Consider the following 22,550-nt stretch of genomic DNA (forward strand, 5'->3'; position numbering starts at 1 on the left):
CTTGTGACATTGAGAAATATATGGGTTTGTCCTGGGTCAATGTCACCACGTGGAATGTGGAAGGGATAAAGGAACAGTTCTTAATACTTGTACTTAACCCTCCTTTAACCAAGAAAAGCCCTGAGACAACTACTTGCCCCATTAAATGCCCCATTAAACCACTTCCACGGAGCGCTTACTATCAGTGCGCCTGCGACACCAGGGTCCTAGGTCATCCTCGTCCCACCCGTGAGAAAGTGGAAGCTTTGAGACAACCAGTCACAGCCGCAGACTCACCCACTAGGAAGCGGGAGAGGGCAATGGGCCCAGAGCCCCGGCCTCCTGCCTCCAGGACAGAGGCTCGCTGGAGATCTGTTTCTGTCAAACTGGGTCACCTCTCCGGGCCTCCGTTTTGTCCTCTGTAAATGCGGAGTCTGACTGACGACGTTCCTCAGGTTTTCTAACTAAAGCTCAACAAGACCTGGCCCATAGTGGCTGCCCCAGGCAGAAATGTCTGGAGTTGAAAAAAAAGAAAGACAAAAAATTTAATTGTATCTCACAAGGTATTTTGTCATTTTATTCTGGCAAAGTCTACACAGAAATTACCATGTGGGGATGCCTGGGTGGCTCCGTGGTTGAGCTTCTGCCTTGGCTGGGCGCCATCCCACAGCCTGCGGGGAGCCTGCTTCTCCCTCTGCCTGTGTCTCTGCCTCTCGTTGTGTGTCTCTCATGAATAGATAAATAAATAAAAATTAAAAGAAAATTTCCATGTGAATCATTAAGTGTACAGTTCGGTGGTATTCAACACCCCCAAGGCTGTGCGGCCCTCGGCAGCCCGGATCCCCAGGACTGCCGCCCCGCCGCCTCCCCGGCACCCCGACGGCCTCGTGAACTGGACCACCCCGGGGACCTCTCCTCAGTGGAATCACGCAGCATATGTCTTTTCACGTCTGGCTTATTTCTCTCAGCACAATGTTCCCAGGGTTCGTCCATGTTATCGTAGGTTTGTTTTAATCTAAAAATAACTACACCACCATCCTAAACCATTTCGAAATCTATTTCACCTCAACACAACATACTCCCAGCCTCAAAGTGGATGTCCCCCAAGGTGTGCTGTGGGTATTCAGTGTCTTTCAGTGTCCACAGACCACACACCCCACTTTGAGGAGTACTTCCTTCCCCACTCTGGTTGCCGTGCAGCCGCGTCACAGCTGGGCTTCACGGTCCGTGCTGAGTGGAGGCCTGTGCTTGAGAGCCTGCACGAGCGCGCACACGCGTGAGTGTGTGTGTGCTTGCGCGTGTGCGTGTGCGTGTGGCACACACCACCCTGAGCTCTCTGCTGCCCTCCTTTGTTCTCAGCCCCTGGGGCTATTGATCCTTGAGAATTTTCCATATTAGCACTTATTTTTATTTACATGAGTCCATTGTCTTCCTTTTAAAAGTGAAGAAACCGGGATCCTTCTGTGGTGGCTCAGTGGTTTGGCGCCTGCATTCGGCCCAGGGTGTGATCCTGGGGTCCCGGGATCGAGTCCTGCGTCGGGCTCCCTGCATGGAGCCTGCTTCTCCCTCTGCCTGCGTCTCTGCCTCTCTCTCTGTGTCTCTCATGAACAAATAAATAAAATCTTAAAAAAAAAAAAGAAAAATGAAGAAACTGCTGTGCAGGAAGGTTAACTTGCCAGACGTGTCCCAGCCAGTGAGTAGAGACTCCAACCCAGACCTGCGGACCGCACCAGCTCACACCTCCTCCCACCCCACCGTCTCCCATGCGCCCACCTTCACAGCCCCACCACGATGGAGTTCAGCAGGCCACTAGCAGCCATCACCCCCGTCAGTATTACTGTGTAACCCCATTTGTAGTTATGTCCTGTTTAATTTTTATGGATTTACAATCCCTTATTTGCGATTATGAAATTCAGAAGGCTTGGAAACCTGAAAGGTTTCTTCTGAGTTTGGGAGAAGACCTGGCCTGAACAAATGTCAGGCTATTTAGAGTCTCAGTTTAGCCTGTTTTGGTCAATATTCGTATATTTTGCTGGTTTTGTTGTTGTTTTCTGTTGGTTAGTTTTTGTTTTTTTTTTTATTTTTAATTTATTTATGAGAGACACAAAGAGAGAGAGAAAGGCAGAGACACAGGCAGAGGGAGAAGCAGGTTCCATACAGGGAGCCCGATGTGGGACTCGATTCCAGAACTCCAGGATCATGCCCTGGGCCAATGGCATGCACTAAACTGCTGAGGCACCCAGGGATCCCCATTTGGTTAGTTTTGATTAAAGAGGGCTTCCAGACTATTCTGGAGGCAGTTTAGTAACTTCTAAAAGCTGAAAAATGCTCAATCCTGAAACACATTTGGTCCTAAGAGTTCCTGATAAGGAATTGGGACCTAGATATAGGATTATAGTTATATAAAATCTATAAAAATAGGGCAGCCCGGGTGGCTCAGCAGTTTAGCGCCGCCTTCAGCCCAGGGCCTGTCCTGGAGTCCCGGAATCGAGTCCCACATCGGGCTCCTTGCATGGAGCCTGCTTCTCCCTCTGCCTGTGTCTCTGCTTCTCTCTCCTCTCTCTGTGTCTCTCATGAATAAATAAAATATTTTTTAAAATAATAAAATCTATAAAAATAAAAAGCTTAGGGATGCTTGGGTGGCTTAGTGGTTGAGCGTCTGCCTTTGGCTCCAGGCATAGTCCCTGGGTCCTGGGATGGAGTCCTGCATCAGGCTTCCCCACAGGGAGCCTGCTTCTCCCTCTGCCTGTGTCTGACTCTCTCTCTCCATGTCTCTCATGAATAATTTTAAAAATCTAAAAAAAATAAAAAGCTTAGACCCAGTCTTATGTCTATAAATCTTTAAGTGGTGTTTTACTCAAAGATAAGGGTCAGGATAACAGGTCCACAAATTACCAAAGTTAGGCTCCTAACCTACCCACAAAATTAGTAGAATTTCCTTCTTCATTTAACTTGAGTGTTGGGAAGTCTATTTCTGAATTGAGAGGTACTGATCCTCTTGAGTTTCTGGGTAATGTTTCTAGGCCTGTGGCACAAAGCACAGACACTTCTCAGTTTCCAGGCTGAGAGTTATCCAAATACAGAGGTTGGAGCAGCAAGGAGAAAAGCAGTGCCCTGGGAGTGTGGTGGAGAGAGACCTGGAAGAAAGGACCCGGGCACCTGGGTGGCTCAGTCAGTTAAGCGACCGCCTTGGGCTCAGGTTGTGATCTCAGGGTCCTGGAATCAATCGAGTCCACAAAGGACTCCCTGCTCTGTGGAGAGCCTGCTTCTCCCTCTGTCTCTGCCTGCCACTACCCCTGCTTGTGCTCACACTCAAACACACGCATGTGCTCTCTTTCTCTCTCAAATAAGTAAAATCTTAAAAGGAAGAAGATGGAGAAGGAGAAAGAAGGAGAAGAAGGGACCCAAAAGCCCTGGCAACTGCAACTGGCCCCGTGGGGGTCCCAATCAGGTGCCTCCCTGGCAGCCCCCCAGCAATAGCAGCAACAGAGCAAGAGATGCTAGGCCAGAGATGCAGGGGCTGCACGGAGGGAAGGAGGACTTGCCCTGTCTCTGTCACTGTTGATGGAGACCCCAAGGCTGCTGGCAATCAGCTGCAGGATGCCAAGTGTACTCTGGATGCTGGGGCACCCACCCTGTGCTGAGGGGGACCCGCCTGGGCTGGTCCCACATCCCATACTGACCTTTGTAGGGGCCTGGGCCTCAAATCCTTCTCCCCCTTGGGAGGCAGAGTGTGGGTGAGGGTGGGCTCCTCACATCTGTTCCCTTAGTCTTCAGAAGCTCGTGGGGTTAGTTTCTGCAGAGGATACTGTAGCCCCTCCTTATAGGTGTGTGTTTGTGTGTGTGTGTGTGTGTGTGTGTGTGTGTGTGTGTGTGTTCCTGTGTAGAAGGAAAGGGATAAAATCTCTGAGGCTGGAGCTGCTGAGGGGAAACCAAAACAGGGCAGGTTTTCTGGAAAGCCCCCTTCTCCCCTGTGTTGCTGCTGTCCTGACTGGTCTCCTGCCTCAACTGGTTTCTGCAAATGGTCTCCCCGTCCCTACTGGTGACTTGTCCCAGGATCTGGGTTGAAGATGGGGCAGGTGTCAGACCTGATGTCACTGAAGGACATCCCAGGACTTATTCTTTAAAAAAAAAAAAAATATTTATTTATTCATGAGAGACACAGAGAGAGAGGCAGAGACACAGGCAGAGGGAGAAGCAGGCTCCATGGGAGGGCGATACGGGACTCCATCCCGGGACCCTGGGATCAGGCCCTGAGCCAAAGGCAGATGCTCAACCACTGAGCCACCAGGTGTCCCCCAGGACGTATTCTTTCTCTCTGGATGGCCCTCGTGTCTGCAGGGAGGGCCGGGGAGTTATATCTCTGTCCCAGCTTTGGGGTTAAAACTCCCCTCCAAAGGCCAGGTGGCATCCTTAGGGCGGCAGCTGCCAGACATACTGAGCACTGGACTCTCACTCTCATGGTCTGGCTTGGTTGTTTCAAGGTCCTGACTCGGATGTGGCAGCAAGAGGGGGAGGACAACAGATTAGCGGGGGACCTGGAAGCGGGCTCGAGGGGCAGGCAGACAGGTAAGGAGCACTTAGCTGTGCGAGTCCCCCCGCCCCCCCGCTGGGACTCTTGCCGAGGGAGACGCTATACGGGTGGGAGGGTGAAGGGCAGGTGGAGAGAAATGGCGGGGTCCTCCCATGTGAAGGGTTCTCTTTCCTTTTGGGTTCCCAGCGGGCTGTGGCACAGTGGCGCTCCCGGCTATTGGGCCGTAAGACTTCCCCGGCCACATGCTGCAATGCCACGCCGCCCCCAGGATGTGAAGGCTCCAAGGGCAGGACAGCCTGTGCGTTGGAGGCCACGGCTTCTGCTCTGTGGTTTGTGCCTTGGTAGCTTGAAAACAGCCATGGAGGATTTACGCCATGGGCATTGATAAATGCTCTTAATCTCCTCCAGAGAGCTGGTTGGTAAACGTTTAGCACCACCGGCCAGGTCTGTCCCCAGCTTCTGGCAGAGCAGGCCCTCAAATGTTCAAGGAATGAATAAACAACCATCAGAAAGGGAGGAAGAGAAGCAGCATCCTCTAAGCTCAACAAATACCACGTGATCAGTGCTGCAGGGAGGTGGCAGACATCTGTTTTCTGGGGGGGTGGGGATAGGGGGTAGCCCAGCCTCTGAACGAGGTTCCCATCTGGGGAACCTGCCAATTTTTGTTTCTTAGGTCTTGGTGGTCAGGGCGCAGGCATGCTCCTGTTGGGGTTGGCGTCTACAAAGGCCATTCAGGGCTTTATCCGGGGGCGATATGGGTTAGTGTGACCTGAAAGAGGTGGTGGCAGTAGTCCAGTGTCCAGCAGGACAGTCCTACCAGAACCATTCCTGGCCCATGATCTATGACCTTGGCAGGGACTCCGGCCCTTGTCTGTGCCTGACCCTCTAGCCTTCCTGTCAATTCCATGAGCGCTCGATGTCCTTACCCCAAGCAAATTTTCTGTTTACGTGAACTGCATCTTTTTCTGTGGATTGCAACCAGGAACCCTGCGTGGCAGATCAGCTGAGATGTGCAAGAGCTCTGTGAGGGGAAGCGCTGCGAAGACAAGCAGGTGGGAGCAGGAAGCGGGGTGGCCTTCAGAATGTGATGGAGACCGGATGTGTGGTCACTGGAAGCTGTCACCAGCCCTGCTCCCTACACCATGCTCTCTTGAGGGACACCTTCAGGGCTGCCACAAACCTCTGATGCATGTACAAAGAAGGGAAAAAAAACCCATATCCCTGACCTTGCAATGTCCACAATTTAGAGGGAGAAAGAGAGACAAATGTATCCCTATCGTAGTTCCAAAGTGCAACTCCCCCGCCCCCCGCCCCGGGAGCACAGAGGAGGCATAATGGAAGGCTTCCTGGAAGTGGCGAATCCTGGGAACCCTGAGGCTCTTGGGGTTTTGCCTTCTCCCTTTTCTCTCCAGGGTTCCATCCCCCCTCAGCCTTACAAAAAGATCCGGCCACTGATTTCTAGGTTGTGTCCCTGGATCTGCAATCTGCAGAGATGATCTGGATGTAAGAAATCCAGGGCACAGGCAGAGGGAGTGTGGGGCAGAAGGAATTAACTTTTGCCAAGCACTTAGTAGGCGCTTTATGGAAGCCAACTACTCCCCCCCCCCCCACCCTCTGCGTGGGGCTCAGGTGAGCACGTTGAGGCTTAAGGTGACACGACTTTCCTAAAATCACACTACAAGAAGCAGGACGGGTTCCCAGTCTAGGGGTGTCTGCCTCCGAGGGCTGCACTCCTTCTGCCACCCTGGGCCACTCAGCCCCCCAGGTGGAAGGGAGCATGGGGGGTGTCGGGCCAGTGCGGAGGGGGAAGGTCTCCCCCTTTCCCCTGGAATCTTCTTTCTAAATGGTATGTGCACCATTTGTGCACACCAGTTTTTGGTGGACAGTTGTGTGCTGGGCACCGTACTCAGCACGTCTCTGGGGCAGCAGAACTTGAGGCTTGTTGGGAACTTCTTGCCCAAGCCAGTAACTGCTTGGGCCTTGCTGGTGGGTCCGGGGCTGCAGCACTGTGTGTGGGCTCTGCCTCCCTGCCCCACCCCTGCTCTGGGTGGGGGCAGGGCGGGGAGTAAGAAATCATGGCCCGGGTGTCTGAGAGGGGATCCTGGAGGAAAAACAGGAACAGGCCAGGAAGGAAGGTGCCTCAGCTACCCACCCCCCACAGCAGGAGAAGCAGCTTCCTCCTCCTGGATGGGGACCTTTGACCAAGCTCAGAAAATTCCTGGCTGATGGAAGGAACTATTTTCCTTTTCTAGACAGGCTTTGGCTAATTCCACTCTCTTGTCTCTGCCAAGCTTTATCTTTGCCTAAGAATTCACACCAGTCCCCAGGGGCCCTTGCTACACAGCTGCTGCTGCTTCTCTCTCTCTTCACTGATGGGTAAGAAGTGGGACAGATTCAAAATGCTAATGTTTCAGTAAGCATTTGGTCTGAACATCAGTGACAGCCTAGAGGAATGGCCCACAGGACCTGGCTAGGAAGTGGGGTGGGGGGATCTGAACAAGGGGTGAGCTTCTCACTGGTGACTTTTCTCTGCCTCAGTGGAGGTCCGGGAGGAATTGACCAGAGTGGTCAGGGTAAGCAAAGGCCTGGAGGTCTGAGAGGGTGAGGATTGAACCGCACCAGCCTAGCGACCTCCCCACCTCCCACGTGGCCCAGGGCCAATGCTATTTTCCTGGGGGTAGGTGATTTTCAGTTTCACAAAAGCGATGGCAGGCAAGAAGTGCCTTTGTTGACAAAAAGGACAACTAGGAAAGGAAACTAAATTTACCACAGTTATCGAGCGCCTACCTTGATCCCAACAAGTGCCCTGGGCACAGGTGATGGTGAGGCAAGCTTCATCCTCTGCTTACAGCGGAGTCAGAGAGACTCAGATTCCCACAGGTGCATAGACACACCGGAAACCAGAGCAGATAGGGACAGAGACCTCGGAAGCAGGGTGGGCACCAACTCTGCCTGCTATGGTGTGAGGACCTCTTCTAGAGGAGGTGACATTTGGCCAGGGCCTTGAGGGATGAGTAGGAGTTTGCAAGGTAGAGTGGGTTTCCAGGGTGCATTCTCGGCAGTAGGAAAAAGCTGGCTAGAAGGGTAGGAAACAGCAGTGTATGTGTGGAGAAACTCAGCTCTGGCTCAAGTGCAGGCTACCTTGGAGATACTGCAGGTTCAGTTCCAAACCACTGCGATAAAGTGAATGTCCTAATAAAGTGAGTCAAATAAATTTTGGTTTCCTAGTGTATATGAACCTTAGTTTACATTATCCCGTAGTCTATTAAGGGTGCGATAGCATGTCTAGAAAAACAATTTTTTTTTAATTTTATTTATTTATGATAGTCACACAGAGAGAGAGAGAGGCAGAGACACAGGCAGAGGGAGAAGCAGGCTCCATGCACCGGGAGCCCGACATGGGATTTGATCCCGGGTCTCCAGGATTGCACCCTGGGCCAAAGGCAGGCACCAAACTGCTGCGCCACCCAGGGATCCCTAGAAAAACAATTTTTAAGAAGTAAACTGTATGGGACGCCTGCGTGGCTCAGTGGTTAAGCACCTGCCTTCTGCTCAGGGTGTGATCCTGGAGTCCCAGGATCGAGTCCCACATCGGGCTCCCCACAGGGAGCCTGCTTCTCCCTCTGCCTGTGTCTCTGCCTCTGTGTGTGTGTGTGTCTCATGAATAAATAAATAAAACCTTAAAAATAAAGTAAACTGTATGCCCAAAGTGGGGCTTGAGCTCACAACCAATGAGATCAAGAGTCCCATGCTCTACCCACTGAGCCAGGCAGGTGTTGCTAAAAAACCAATTTTTCTAACTAAAAAATACTTTATTGCTGAAAAATGCTAGTCATCATCTGAGCTTTCAGGGCATCATAACCCGGGATCACCATAACAAACAGAAAATAATGAAACATTTTGAAATATTGCAAGAGTTACCAATACATGACACACAGACACCGAGTGGACAAGAGCAGTTTGGAAAAATGGGTGTCCACCGGCTTGCTCCAGGCAGGGTTGCCACAAACCTTCATTTTGTAAAAAATGCAAAATTATTTGCAAAGTGGAATATAGCAAATCACACCCCCCCCCAAATTCTAACACAACCCCAAGGAGGCAGGATAAAGTGAGGTCTCCCTGTATAGAATTCAGGGGTGGAAGAGGAGCAGATGGCTGGACACAGGGGTGTGCTGTAGGTACGATGGGCGTGGAGGGGGGGATGATGCACAGATGGGTGGCTCGGCACAGAGGGAGAGGGAGAGGGACGGGGTGGTGGCTGGTGCCCGCCCCAGAGGGGAAACCCAGGATGGAGGGCACGCCAAGCCCCGCACAGACCCAAGGGGACGCGGCCCGTCACCGCGCGGGCCGCTCCCCCGGGGCTGCGGATGGGAGTCCGCAGGGCTGGGTGGGGGGAGACGGGGCGGGGAGGAGGCAGCCCGCGGCGGGGAGACAAGTCCAACCTCCGCGGGCGGGCCGCGCCGCCAGGCCCACCTCCCATTCCCAGGGCGGGCACCGGCGGAGCCGCAGGCGGGCCGCGCGCCCCGGGACAGGTAGGCGAGCGCAGCACAGGGACCCGGCGGCAGGGGCTGCGCGGGCCGGGAGGGGGCAGCCCGGAGGGGACCCCGCCCCGCCCCGCCCCGTCCGCCGGGTCGCCGCTCGCCCCGCGCCCCCCCGACCCTGCCCCGCCCAGGCACGGGCTCCCGAGACCCAGCGCCCCCCCGGGTGCCCCGGGGCGCGCACCTGCTGGGTGGCCCCGCGCCGGCGTGGGAAGCGCACCTGTCGGCGGGAGGGGGCGGCCGGAGGGCGGGCGGCGGGCGCCTCCTCGCGACCCTCGCGGGGCCGCCTCCTGAGTCGGGGCGGCCGGGGCGCGGCGGGCCCTGCCCCCGGGCAGCTGGGGGAGCCCCGCCGAGGAGGGGGGGCAGGACCCAGGGCTGGCCCTGCAGTCGGACGCTGCTTTGTTTCTGCTTCTCTCCCAAGTGAACTGAAATAGGGCATTTGGGACCTCGGGGCGGCAGCGCGGGGCTCGATCTAGGGTAACCGGAGCAGCGCGGAGCAGGGGGTGGCGGTTGCAGGCGAAGTCTCTGCGGCCGCCGCTCCTCCGCCCCCCCCCCCCCCCGCCGGGCGCTCACCTGCGCCCCAGGCGGCCGCCGGCAGAGAAGCGTCCCTGGTCGCTCGGCGGGTCCTCAGCCCCAGGACCGGGTTCGCTGAGCGACGCGGGCCTGCCCCTGCCCCTGCCCCTGCCCCTGCCCCTGCCCCTGCCCCTGCCCCTGCCGCACGCTGCTGTTGCGGGAGCTGTGGGCGCAGAGCCAGGTCGCTCGGGGTGGTGGCGAGTGGGGAGCAGAAGCAGAACCCCCCCCCCCCCCGCGCCTGCTAGCCCCGGGAGCCTCTGATGTGACTGTGACAACAATGACTAAAGGAATCACTGTCTGTGCTAAATTAACGAAGCATGTAGGTCGCCAAATGTGCCAGGTTAAGTTTTGCTGAACCTGGCTTGTGCATGCAGTTTCGCCCTTGCAAAATGAAGTCACATCGTACTTCAAAAAGTTTAGGACATTGGTAGAATTATGGATTTTCAGATTTAAATGTGCAAGTCAATACTTGTTTAATGTTTCGTACTGAAGGAGCATATTGCTTATGTCATTCTCCAGTACACTGACATGTACACACATGCACACATACTGTGCACAGACGCACACACTCCTCACATATGCACACCACACTGCACACAGAGTTTACACACACACCAACACACAGTACCTTGGACATGGGCACACACTGCACTCCTGCATAGTCACACACAGCCTGCACACCCAGACAGCACACACACACACACACACCCTGCATACTCCCACAGCACCACTGGCACACTGGTGACAGAACCTACCCGTGGAGCTTTTCTTGTGGAGAGAAATGCTGGCTTGGGTTTATTTATTTATTTTTTTTTTTGTTTTTTTTTTTTTTGGCTTGGGTTTAAAGCAGGATACAACTGGCTTTTTTGAAAGCATCTTTGGAGGGTTTCTTTTAAAAAATTATATTAAGTCTTTAAAACAACTGGTGTAATGGCCATTTTTTTTTTTTTTTTTTGGTGTAATGGCTTTTTAAAAAAGAAATTCTCTTGCTAAATTAAAACCGTGAGACTCATTGCTTTGATTCTGAACTTGTCTTCCAGCAACGGGTATTTTTTAATTGCCCCCCCCCCCTTTTTTTTACCCTTTGAACTATTGAAAGAGGGTAGTCTTGAACTCGCGGAAGCCAGTAGTAGACAGGCCTTCGGCCCCCCACGTGAGTGCGACGGCCCGGGCGCACCTGAGGCCACACACACACACACACACACACACACACACACACCCTGTCGTCCCTCCGCGGCTCCCGGGTCACCTGCGGGCCCGAGCCCGGCCCCGCGGCGCCCGCTCCAACCCCGGCGTCTCCCGCAGGCGGAGATGCGGCTGCTGCTGCTGCTCGCGCCCCTGCTGCTGGCGCCCGCGCCCGGGGCCTCGGTGAGTGCGGCCCTGCCCGGCCCCCGGGGCCCCAGCTGGGGAGCGGGAGAGGCTCGCCCCAACCCAGGCCTCTGCGGGGAGGGCGCCCTGGGGCTTGGGACGAGGGGGGAGCCGCCCCGCCGCAGCCTGGAGCCCCCTCTCCCCCCTCTCCCGGCGGGGCGGCCGCGTCCTGCGGCCAAGACCTGCGCGGGGCAGCTGGTGGGGAACCCAGGGACCCTCAGCTCTTTCAAAACGGGGTGGAACCTTGAAGAGGGCCAGTCCCAGGTGCCCAGAGAGGCCGTCCCCGCTGCAGGGCGCAGCGTGCAACTTCCCAGCGCCCTCCTCCTTCAGAAGGTGCTGGGTGCACCCTAATGCTACCCTCCAATCCAGGGCGCTCTTCCAAAGTGGAAGGAAGGGGAAGGGGTGGTGCTGGCACCAGCCAAGGTGCAGGGTTAGAGGCCCATCCTATCATCTGCCCTCGACCGATTTGAGCTGCCTCTCAGCTTACTGTGCTTAGTGGTTCCCCTCCCCCTGGGGGCTTAGCTCTAGATGGAGCAGGGACAGCCGGTAGGACTTTCTGAGATGGTAAAGGATGTTCCAAAAGTGTGCTGTCCGGTAAGGTAGACACTTGGTCCTGTGGCCACTGAGCACATGAAACGTGGCCAGTGCAACGGAAGGATGAAGTGTTTGATTTGATTTGATTTGAATTAACCTCAACAGCCACCTGTAGCTAACGGCTACCATATTATAGCGCAAACTTAGAGCGTGGATGCAGGAGCCAACTAGTGATCAGACTAGCTGTTTTGTTACCGGGGCCCAAAGGACGGGGCTCCCCGGAAAGCAAACCTGGATCCTGAGGTTATATAAGAAATCTTCTAGAAGGCAGGACCCACCTCTGTGGAGGGGAGGGTCCACAGAGGTGGGCTTTGTCCTGGATGCTGCTCTGGTCAAGCTTCTCCTGGCACTGACAGGGTAGAGAGCACAGAAGCAGCCAGGTCCCATCCTGCCCCTGGAGAGCTCTTCGCAGGGGGAGCCCCACAGCTCTGCCCACCCCTCCGCGAGGCAGGCGGTCCTTGGGGAAGGGAAGGGAAATGCCACCACTGTGGAGTGTTAGTCAAGGATGAGAAGGGCCTCCTGGCAGGGGCGGGCAGAGGTGGACGCCAGTGGTGGCCAGTGGGCGCTCCTCCAAAGCCGCATTGACCCAGCACTGGCCACAGTCAGAGGGGTAGGTGGGCCAGAGCCCTCCTTTCACGTCCTCTCCATCACTTCCCACAGTCACCTCTGCCACCACCCGCCCCCGTCGTCCTTGGCACAGGCTTTCCCTGATGAAGGCCACCACTTAGGTGGAGGGGCTGCCAGCGTCAGGACCCCAGGATGAAACCCAGAGCCACCCTCTAACTGCTGCATGGCCATAAACGAATCAGACCTTAGAGTCCCTTTAACTGTGCAGGTGAAATGAGTCCAGGTGTACACAACACCCTGGGTCCTGGTAGGTGCTTTCTGCCTTAGAAACACCTGAATAACCTTTCCTGCCTCCCCCTCCGCACCGCCTGTGGGCTCAGGTGGGGCGGTGAGCTCTCCTGTGCCCTCCACTGTGCCCACACAGCTCAACTGCCTCTCGTTTGGGGCTCTGGGGGGGGTATCCCCAAGTGCTTCTCTGCCCTTCTCAGTGCTGACAGGGGTTTGGGAGAAGAAGAGTGGAGATGCGGCCTGGCCAGCATGCCCAGTCGCCACCTGCCAACCCCAGGCTGGTCAGGGGTGGCTTCCTCTGCCTTGGTTCCCACGCTCTCACACCCACCCCTGCACAGGGCAGTTTTGGGAACAGCACAGCAGGAAAGAGGGTCTCTGAGGTACCTTGTGGGGGGGGGGGGGCGGGAGCGAGTCACAGGGGGAGAGGCTGGGTGCTAAGAGCCGCTGGAGCAGGTGAGGACAAGCCAGCGGAGGGCGGACAGGACAGGCTCATTCTGGCTACACACCAGGGGCTCGTGGTTGGGGTAATTAGGGGGAAACAAGACGTGCCTGTGCTTCCTGGGGCTGCAGCCAAATGTACTTTCTTTTCTGGGAGAGACCGTGTGGAGGGGGGCATGGCCCTGGGCTCTGGGGGGCTGCGTCCCTCCCTCCTGCGGAGAGTGGCCATCTGCCTCTTGGGAAGCAAGGGCGGGTTGGTAAAGGCTCGCAGCTCCTTGGAGGGGGGAAGCTGGCTCGTTCTGTGAGTGTTTGGGGCGCCTGGGAGAGAGACTCACAGGCTCCCAAGGTGAGGCAGGGGACCATCTCTCGGCAGGAACCCTCCGGTGAGCCCGAGGGGACTGAGTGCAGACTCACACTTCTGAGCGTGTCTTTTCCTCCAGGCTCCCAAGGTGAGGCGGCAAAGTGACACCTGGGGCCCCTGGGGTACCTGGAGCCCCTGCAGCCGGACCTGCGGAGGGGGCATCAGCTTCCGGGAGCGCCCCTGCTACTCCCGGAGGTAGGAGGGCTGGACGGGTGGCTTGTTAGGAGAGGACAGGGGGCAGGCTGCCCGGGAGTCAGCTGGTCCTGGTGTCACCCGCGTGGACCTGGCCGGCCCCCACCAAACAATAGGTTTTGTTGCGGGAGCAGGTTGGATGGAGAATTTGAAATCACGTCGGTTCCCACTACACTTATTCCAACAATCAGCCTGATTTCAGGGGGTTAGAGCCGTGTGTGCTCCACCCTCCCCTGAGTCTCTAGTTCCGAACGCTGTGTCTGGCATGTGGCAGGTGCCCTAAATTTTTGGTGAATGAACCATCTTCAATTCTTTTTTTTTTTTCTTTTTAAGATTTTATTTATTTATTCATGAGAGACACAGGCAGAGGGAGAAGCAGGCTCCATGCAGGGAGGCCGATGCGGGACTCGATCCCAGGTGTCCAGGATCAGCCCTGGGCCGAAGGCGGCGCTAAACCCCTGAGCCACCGGGGCTGCCCAACAAGCTTCAATTCTTAACCTGTGCTGTTTCTCTCCCTTTGGCCTCTTTGTTGTGTATAGACGCCTCCCACTTTAAGTGAAGTATCAAGCACCTAAGAGGTGCTGTGTACTCTGATAGGTGCCAGAGGGGTGTGGGGCACAACACAAGGTGGGGGGACCCTTTGCCTGTGAGTGGGTATAACTCCCTATCCCTGAGAACCTCGTGTGCGGAGGAAGAGACAGGAGCTATTACTCCAGGCCCATATACTCCGTAAATGCACAGTGACCTCACCAGGTGGGTATATACTACATCTTATTTTATCTCCAAAGGCAGAATTTGGGTTTTCTCTGGAAATGTGCTGTAAGAGCAGGGTAGCCCCGAGTTAGAGGAACTCCGGGATAGACTTCTGAGTCTAGCATAAAGTCTAAACACGGGGCTCACTGTAGCTCCCCGAGGGGCCGCGTGTGTGGGCGCCCCTCGTCTGCCCGGCGTGGCCTGCGGGAGAGCCCGGGAGGAGGGGAGGAGGCGGGGGTGTTGGTCCTCTGGCCTCGGGGCTCCTCCGTGCTCTCATCCTCAGGAGAGATGGGGGCTCCAACTGCGTGGGCCCCACCCGGAGCCACCGCTCTTGCCACACCGAGGTAAAGCCCACAGGAGTGGGGACGCCAGCTTCTGGGACCCCCCATCTGGCTGACCTCCCAGTCCCCGGGGCGCCCTCTCACTGGTGCATGGCCTGCGCTGCGGGAAGCCCCTTCCTCGCCTCCCACCCACAGTGACAGCTTCCCCCCAAACAGCCCCGCGCCCCTGCAGGGGGGCATTCGGGAGCCCTAGGGGCCCACTGCCCTGTCCTGAGCCGCTGGGGTGAGCGGGGAGCGGTTGTTGGGGACGGGACAGACCTCCCCAGGCGCAGTGGGGAGGGCGGACCCCCACGGAGGCCCCATCTGTTCCTCTCTCCCCCGCCGGCCCCCCGCAGAGCTGCCCCGAGGGTGCCAGGGACTTCCGGGCGGAGCAGTGCTCCCAGCTGGACAGCCAGGACTTCCAGGGAAGGCGGTACAAGTGGCTGCCCTACTACGGAGGTAGGTGGAGGTCCCCAGCGCCCGCACCCCAGCCGCTGCACCTGCGTGGTCCTGGGCTGAGCCATCGCGCCCCCCACCCCCATGTTCGGGATCTCTTCTGTGCATTGATTTTCCATTACACAGTGTTTACCACCGTGTTACGGATGCTCTGTCAATACATTTTAAAAACTCACAGGACTCCCAGCCGGTGCTCTTCGAACACAGCGGGGAGAGAGAGGGAGTCATTTTGAGGTCTTTCCATCCTTTATTTCCCTCTACACATTTTCAAACACAGCTACTAGGCCATGTCTGTGCCATTTGGAGCCTGCTTTGTTTGGCCTGCTCTGGGAGCATTCCTCATGGTGCACAGAGGTCCTCAGGATGCGCAGAGGCCAGGGGGTGGGGGGGCGCTGGTCAGGTGGGGTCCAAGTTTGGGCCAACTGCAGGTCGGGGCTGCAAGGGGCTTAGTATAGTGAGAGCCCATTTACTCAGGATCTCTGGGGCCCAAGGGCTTGCTCTGAGTAGCTTTGAGGAGGGTGATTCATTTTTAGAGCAATATAGTTTAAGAAAAAAACATGGGTATAAAATTAGAACATTTTAGATGAGTCAGAAGATCCCTTAGGGTAATTCTTCTGAGTATTAGTGGTCGCTGCTCATTGCAAATGACTCCTGGAGGTTATGGCACTTTGGATTCCAAATCACTGAACATTTATATCCTGTGTGTGTTACTGGATGGGAAAGAGGGTCTTGGCTAGAAGCGTGGCCCCAAGGGAGCCTGTTGGCATTCATTGTTCCTCCTGGATAATTTAAATATATCCATAGATTTTTTAAAAAAGATTATTTGGGAATGCGTAAGCTCACAAGCAGGGACAGGGGGAGAGGGAGAGAGAGACTCCCAAGCAGACTCCATGCCCAGCGTGGAGCAAAACTGAGCTTGATCCCCAAACCCGAGATCACGACCTGAAGTGAAATCAAGAGTCAGATGCTCAACGGCCACCCAGGTGCCCTAAATATATCTATATAGAAAAACCAGGACACACAGGAAAGGGTCACGGAGGGCTGCCTTCTCTGTGGTAGAGATTGCCTTCCTATTAGCACTTTTGGTCGCTTAAACAACGTGTATATAGTATTTAGATGGCTATAAAAATTAAAACCTCTAAATGACCTTGACCCCACACCTTTCATAGGATTTGGTCCAGCATTGCATTCTAGCCCTTTCCACATTATTTTCTCTATATATATATGCTTACATGTTTGTAATTATTATGTAGTACCATTCTGCATTGCGTGGCCTCCCACGTTATTGTGTAGTCTCCGTACTTTACGGCATAGTCAATGTGCGTAATTTTCTGTTAATAACTGACATAGAGGAGCTTATTGTTTTTTTTTAAATTTTTATTTATTTATGATAGTCACAGAGAGAGAGAGAGAGAGAGAGAGAGAGAGGCAGAGACATAGGCAGAAGGAGAAGCAGGCTCCACGCACCGGGAGTCCGACATGGGATTCGATCCCGGGTCTCCAGGATCACGCCCTGGGCCAAAGACAGGCGCTAAACGGCTGCGCCACCCAGGGATCCCGAGGAGCTTATTGTTAACACATAGGCTTATTATAAGGCTGAGCTAGACCTCTCCAAGCAGCTAGCTTTTTCCTCATTTTGGAATTTTTCTTCCACTGATCCCCGGAGAGGCATCATTTTTGTGAACTTTGCTTCCTTCAGGGCTGGGTTGGGATTCTGAGCCACTTGGGGGAGCCAATGCAAGGATGCTTTCTCCACCATTTGTGTGCTTCTGGGCCCTGCCTCACTGTTCCCAGGATGGGACCTGAGCTTGCTTGGGATCTCAGCATTCTCCTTTGTCTGCCTCAGCCCCGAACAGGTGTGAACTGAACTGCATTCCCAAGGGGGAGAACTTCTACTACAAGCACAGGGAGGCCGTCGTGGACGGGACACCCTGTGAGCCTGGCAAACGGGACGTCTGTGTGGATGGCAGCTGCCGGGTGAGTTGTGGCCCCGTATCCACTGCCCACCTGGGGGGCTGGTCTGGGGATGTCTGCCTGCCCTGCACCAGCAGGGCCAGTGGCTTTCATGAGGTTGATGTCCTCTGACGACCAGCTTTTAGGTGTCTTTGCATTGAGCAAAGAGTGTCTTTGCTATGAGCGCGGGGCCGAGGGGGACCTGGCGCCAGAGTGGCTCCTGGCTCGCGGCCCCAACTCCGAGGCCCTGGTCGTCGAGGTGAGGCGCTGGCGGGCAGTGGGGGCGCCAGAGGAGGGGCACCCTGGGAGGGCAGGCCTCAGCGAGGACCCCCGGCCCACAGATGCCATGTGACCTTCTTACCTTTGCTCTTTGAAAACTGGCACCACAATAGGAGCAACCCTCTGGGTGGCAAGTGACAGAAACTGAACTAAAACTGACAAAGGGGTGGAGAGGAAAATGCCATGGAGGGATGGGCTGGCTGGCTGCAGGTGCTGGAAATGTCTCCTTGCCTCTTGGCTTTATTCTCCTCTGGATCAGCACTGGGGTCCTGTGAGGTGTGCAGATGGCCACCAGCAGGTCCAAGCTCTGGCTGGCAAGGGCACCCTCTTCCCAGGAGTTCCAGTGACCTGGGATTGCCTTTGATTTGTCTTGGCTGAGGGCTTCCCATGGCCCACACTCTCTTTGAGCAAGGTATAGAATCCACTGATTTGCCAACACCCACTGTTGGGGTGCTCTATCCAAACTGGGAGAGAGGTGGCCCCCAAAGAAAAATGAGGCATCATTTCCAGAAAAGGGGAGATGGGTGCTAAGCTGGCAGAAAATGTAGATTGTCAGCCACAGGCCAGATCCAGTGTTCACTCAGCTTCGATGGCTGGCGAATAGCGACTGCCCCTCCCTGACCTGACCATCAACCAGGGTTCGAATCCCGGTGTGTCTGTGACTCCCTCTGGTGTCTTTCATCTCCTCCTCGTCCCTGCCTGGTAGGTCGTGGGCTGTGACCACAACCTAGACTCATCAAAGGAGGAGGACAAGTGTCTGCAGTGTGGGGGTGATGGTACCACCTGCTACCCTGTCACGGGCACCTTTGATTCCAATGACCTCAGCAGAGGTGAGGGTCCTCTGGGGATCTGCAGGCAGTGGATGAGGGTCTGTTGCCTGTCCCTTCCTTGCCTGTCTTCCGTTCCAGCTGAGTCAGCCTCGAAACACTGAGGGGGATCTGATGGGGCACTCAGGTCGCTCAGGGTGGAGGCTGGAGCCTTTCACGTGTGCCTGTAGGCTCAGGCTAGTAAGGACCTCTGCTCACTCACCCAGCGTAATGCCGGCTGGATGCCCCTCCTCAACCCTTCCCTCTGTCCCCAGCTGTCCCCTACCAGGTACCCCAGCCTGCCCCCCCTTCCCACCTTTGTAAAGCTGCTTCCCCCATCTGGAGGGCTCTTCCCTGGAGCAGCTCGGCCTGCCCATGTCCTGCTTGCAGGTCCCTGAGCCCATCTGGGCTGCCAGGGACCTGGGTGGTCCTAGAGTCTCTTTGCCCCCCACCCCCAACCCCACCCCAGGCTACAACCAGATCCTCATCATTCCCATGGGGGCCACCAGCATCCGCGTGGAGGAGGTGGCCGCCAGCAGGAATTTCCTAGGTGAGTGCGGTCGGTCGGGGCCACTCTGGGCTGCGGCAGGGCTGCGGGCTCCCCTCCCGCCCAGCTGACCGAGCGGCTCACCCCTGCGCAGCGGTGAAGAACGTCCTGGGCGATTACTACCTCAACGGGCACTGGACCATCGGGGGCGCCTGGGCCCTGCCCGCAGCCAGCACCGTCCTGCGCTATGAGCGCGGGGCCGAGGGGGACCTGGCACCAGAGCGGCTCCTGGCTCGCGGCCCCACCTCCGAGCCCCTGGTCGTCGAGGTGAGGCGCTGGCGGGCAGTGGGGGCGCCGGAGGAGGGGCACCCTGGGAGGGCAGGCCTCAGCGAGGACCCCCGGCCCACAGCTCCTCAGCCAGGAGGCCAACCCCGGCGTGCGCTTCGAGTACCACCTGCCCCTGGGCAGCCCCCGGCCCGGCTTCCGCTGGAGCCACGGCTCGTGGAGTGACTGCAGCGCTGAGTGCGGCGGAGGTGAGGGCAGCCGGGCACGTGAGACCCAGGGCGGGGGACTCCGGGAAGGGCCCCCAACACCCTCCCAAGCTAAGGGCACCAGAGGAGGCTTCCCCAAGGGGGCGGCCTCTCCGCGGAGGCCCGGCCCTAAGCAGATGACCCGGTGTCAGAGCAGGGCTCCATCATCGCAGATAGCACCTCTCCAGCCTGTCTCCTCATCTGTGAATTGGGGGTGATGATGGCACCTAATCCGGGAGGGGGTCATTTGAGGCTGATTTAATCACGACGACACTTGGGGGGTGTGCAGAGTGGTGCCCAGCCCAGAGAATGCATTTGGTGAATGCTGACTGCCCACCTGCCCTCGGCGGCTGGGCCTCTGCAGGTCACCAGTCCCGCGCAGTGTTCTGCACCACTGACGACGAGGTCTACCCTGACCACATGTGCCAGCCCCAGCTGCGGCCGGCTGACCGCCGCCCCTGCAGCACTCACCCCTGCCCGCAGACCAAGCGGTGAGGCCCTTGCCAGCCCCCTCCACGCATGGTGGGGCCCAAGCACTTGGATGGGAAGGCAGTTGGGGCTCTAAGCACTTTAAGTGTTGAGCAAACAGTTGGGTGTCCAGGGCTCCCTACAGATGTGGCTGGAGTGAGGAGGAGGCAACCGTGACTGGAGGAAGCAGTGGGAGGGGACATGAGCACGAGATCCAGGGCTGTCCTGTCCACCCATGTGTGCCCGAGCAGTGCCCAGAATGTCCAGGCTGGTGGCGGGAGAGTGGGGGAAGCTACTGGAGGCCCTCTCCGAGCCAGCAGGGGACTTGGCTCGACAGATGCCAAGAAATGGGCCAGGGATTGGGTCAGAGGGCCTGTGGGCATCAGCAATGCCTTTGTTCATGCACGAAGGACCTCTTACCTGCACCGGCCCAGAGTGTGGCATCTTGCTGGGGCCCAGCGTGCATGCAGGAACAGGTAATCTGCAGGCTCCCTGCAGGGCTGGAGCAACCCTTCCGCCCTCATGGCCCTGGTGGCTTCTGGCCTTGCAGGATGGTGGTGGGCTTGGCTTTTGCACGGTGCAGTTGGGACTGGCCTTTCCTCCTGTCTTTGTGTATCAGGGCTGGGCAGGGCCACACCACATGTGGGGAGCATGGTCCCTCTGGGAGATAACCCCAACTAAGGTCAGACACACAGGCAGTGGTGTCTGGCTGGGGGTGCCAGGGCCGCTGATGAGAAGGAGAACACAGGTGAGGACAGAAAAGCTAAGAGGGGCACAGCCAGGATCTGTATCGTAGGGACCAGTGCTTGGTGGTGAGAGATGGCAAGCAGAGCATGGGGCCTGGCCTTCTGTGCAGGGCTTTCTGCCCCCCACTTGTACAGGCCCAGATGTTAGGATGGGCCGGGCTGGGGGGATCCCCAGTCCACTCCTGTGTGTGACAGCTGGTGCTCCCTTGGGCCTGGACTCTGGCCCCTGCTGCTGGGCCAGCCTTACTGGATTCCTGCTCCCTTCCAGCTGGAAGATGGGGCCCTGGTTGCCCTGCTCGGCCTCCTGTGGTGGTGGCTCCCAGTCCCGCTCTGTCTACTGCATCTCATCTGATGGGGCCGGCGTCCAGGAGGCCGAGGAGGAGGCAGAGTGTGCAGGCCTGCCGGGAAAGCCCCCCACCACGCGGGCCTGCAACCTGCAGCGCTGTGCAGCCTGGAGTGCAGAGCCCTGGGGAGAGGTGAGGCCTCTGTCTGATGGGGCTGGGGCAGGGTGGGGAGGGAGTCAGGGCCTGGGTCTTGGGCCTGGGGCCACAGCAGAGCCAGGCTGGGAGGCTTGGCCTCCACTGGGGAAGTAGATCCTGGGAAATAAAATGACCTGCTAGGGCATCTCAGAAGCTGTTGCCAAGGCTGGGACTAGGAGCAGGTGTTTGGACCCTTCCTCCTCCTGGATCCCAGGCGGGGTAGGAAAGGCTTTGTCTCTGTGTGAGGAAGCAGCCAGGCACGTTGTTTGGGGGTGAGGGAGGAGGTGGCACTGTCTGGGGCTGCTGGTCACTGCTTCCAGCCCCTGTATGTAGTCTCAACAGGGGAATGTGGGAATGTACCTAAGCTTGGTGACAGCAGGCATGGTGTAGGCTACGGGACCTCAGAAGAGTGGCTCAGCCTCTTTGAGCTTGGGCGCTGGGCATGGGCAGTAGGGTGCTGTCCACCCTCCATGCCAGGCGGGGGGCTCCAGCTCTGTGACCTGGCATGGCTCCCCCGGGTGGGCACAAGCTTCTGCTGACAGCCTGACCCTTACAGTGCTCTGTCAGCTGCGGTGCAGGGGTCCGGAGGCGGAACGTCACTTGCCAGAGTGATGAGGGGGCTCTGCTCCCTGCCACGGCATGCTCCTCGGAGCACCGGCCCCCTACCACTGAGCCCTGTGTGCATGAAGACTGTCCCCCCATCAGGGACCAGGCCTGGCACGTGGGCGCCTGGGGTCTGGTGAGTGTTTGCCCACTTCCCCCCTTGTCCCTGCTGCCCCATCCTGGTCCCTGGGGTCTCTGGCAGGTGGCTGTATCCGTGACCATCCTGGGGCCTGACATGCGTTACCTGGCACCTTCCCCCTCCCTCTCTTCCTTGCGGGCTCCCCCAGTCTCCGGGGTGCTCTTGGTGGTGAGCCTGTCCTCTCTTCCCACGCCCACCTGTGGGCCCCAGTGTTCCAGGAGCTGTGGCTCGGGTACTCGGAGGCGCCAGGTCACCTGTGCCATCAGGCCGCCTGGCCACTGCAGGAGCCTGCAGCCATGGAAGCCTGGGGAGGTGGAGCCCTGTAACACCCAGCCCTGCCATCTGCCCCCAGGTAAGGGTGGGGGTGGGGATGCGAGGGCTCTAGTGGGCCTGGCCCCACCTCTGCCCCCTCCCCTAGCCTAGCCAGCACTTCCTGTGCTGTGTCCGCCACCTGCAATGCTCTGCTCCTGCCTCTGTGTCTGTTGGATCCTTTGCCGTCCGCCCAGTGTGGGTCTGTGCAGCCTCTGAGCCAGTCCTGTCTCCCCCTCAGCGGCAGCACCCTTCTCCCACCCCCAAAGTCCACACAACTACCGTCACTCTTGGGTTAGTTGCCTTGTGCTGCTGTGATGCTATATGGTTAGTTAGGCCTACTAGTGCTGAGCTCCTGGAAGCTGGGCTCCTGGCATCCTTTTTAAAATTTTTAAAAAGATTTTATTTATTCATTCATGAGAGACACACAGAGAGGCAGAGACATAGGCAGAGGGAGAAGCAGGATCCCTGCGGGGAGCCTGATGTGTGGGACTGGATCCCAAGACCCTGGGACTATGACCTGAGCTGAAGACAATCAACCACTGAGCCTTCTGGGACCAGCCAACTGGGACCCAGGCATCCCAGTCCCTGACATCCTTAACTGCTATTTGTGCCCTCCACAGAACTTAGCAGGAGCTGGATAGTCAGTAAATGTTTATTGAATGAGTGAGTGCAGATGAAGGGGTGTGGTCCAGGAAAGCTTTGTCCTCACACACTGCTCCTGCCCTGGTCTTCCCCTTCTCATCCCCATCCCCACTGGAAAAGAAGAAGTCCCAGGCATGAAGAGCTG

The 22,550-nt window shown here is 57.1% G+C and overlaps 1 protein-coding gene across 13 annotated transcripts in view; it reads left to right on the forward strand.

Moving 5' to 3' along the window:
* Nucleotides 1-9,000: 9,000 nt before the first annotated feature.
* Nucleotides 9,001-22,550, forward strand: part of PAPLN (papilin, proteoglycan like sulfated glycoprotein) — a 34,641-nt gene continuing 21,091 nt past the window's right edge. Inside the window, exons 1-15 of one of the 13 annotated variants that reach the window (XM_038545184.1) lie at nt 9,001-9,045; nt 10,930-10,992; nt 13,320-13,435; nt 14,469-14,529; nt 14,862-14,964; nt 16,808-16,938; nt 17,900-18,023; nt 18,469-18,549; nt 18,641-18,813; nt 18,896-19,019; nt 19,381-19,507; nt 19,895-19,960; nt 20,499-20,706; nt 21,266-21,448; nt 21,662-21,803. In XM_038545184.1, the coding sequence (XP_038401112.1) occupies nt 10,936-10,992; nt 13,320-13,435; nt 14,469-14,529; nt 14,862-14,964; nt 16,808-16,938; nt 17,900-18,023; nt 18,469-18,549; nt 18,641-18,813; nt 18,896-19,019; nt 19,381-19,507; nt 19,895-19,960; nt 20,499-20,706; nt 21,266-21,448; nt 21,662-21,803 (1,696 nt within the window). In that variant the 5' untranslated portion in view covers nt 9,001-9,045; nt 10,930-10,935. The other 12 variants (XM_038545188.1, XM_038545191.1, XR_005363514.1 and 9 more) reach the window with 12 other exon arrangements.

This window comes from Canis lupus, chromosome 8 (assembly GCF_011100685.1).
Source record: "Canis lupus familiaris isolate Mischka breed German Shepherd chromosome 8, alternate assembly UU_Cfam_GSD_1.0, whole genome shotgun sequence".
NCBI classification, from domain to species: Eukaryota; Metazoa; Chordata; class Mammalia; order Carnivora; family Canidae; genus Canis; species Canis lupus.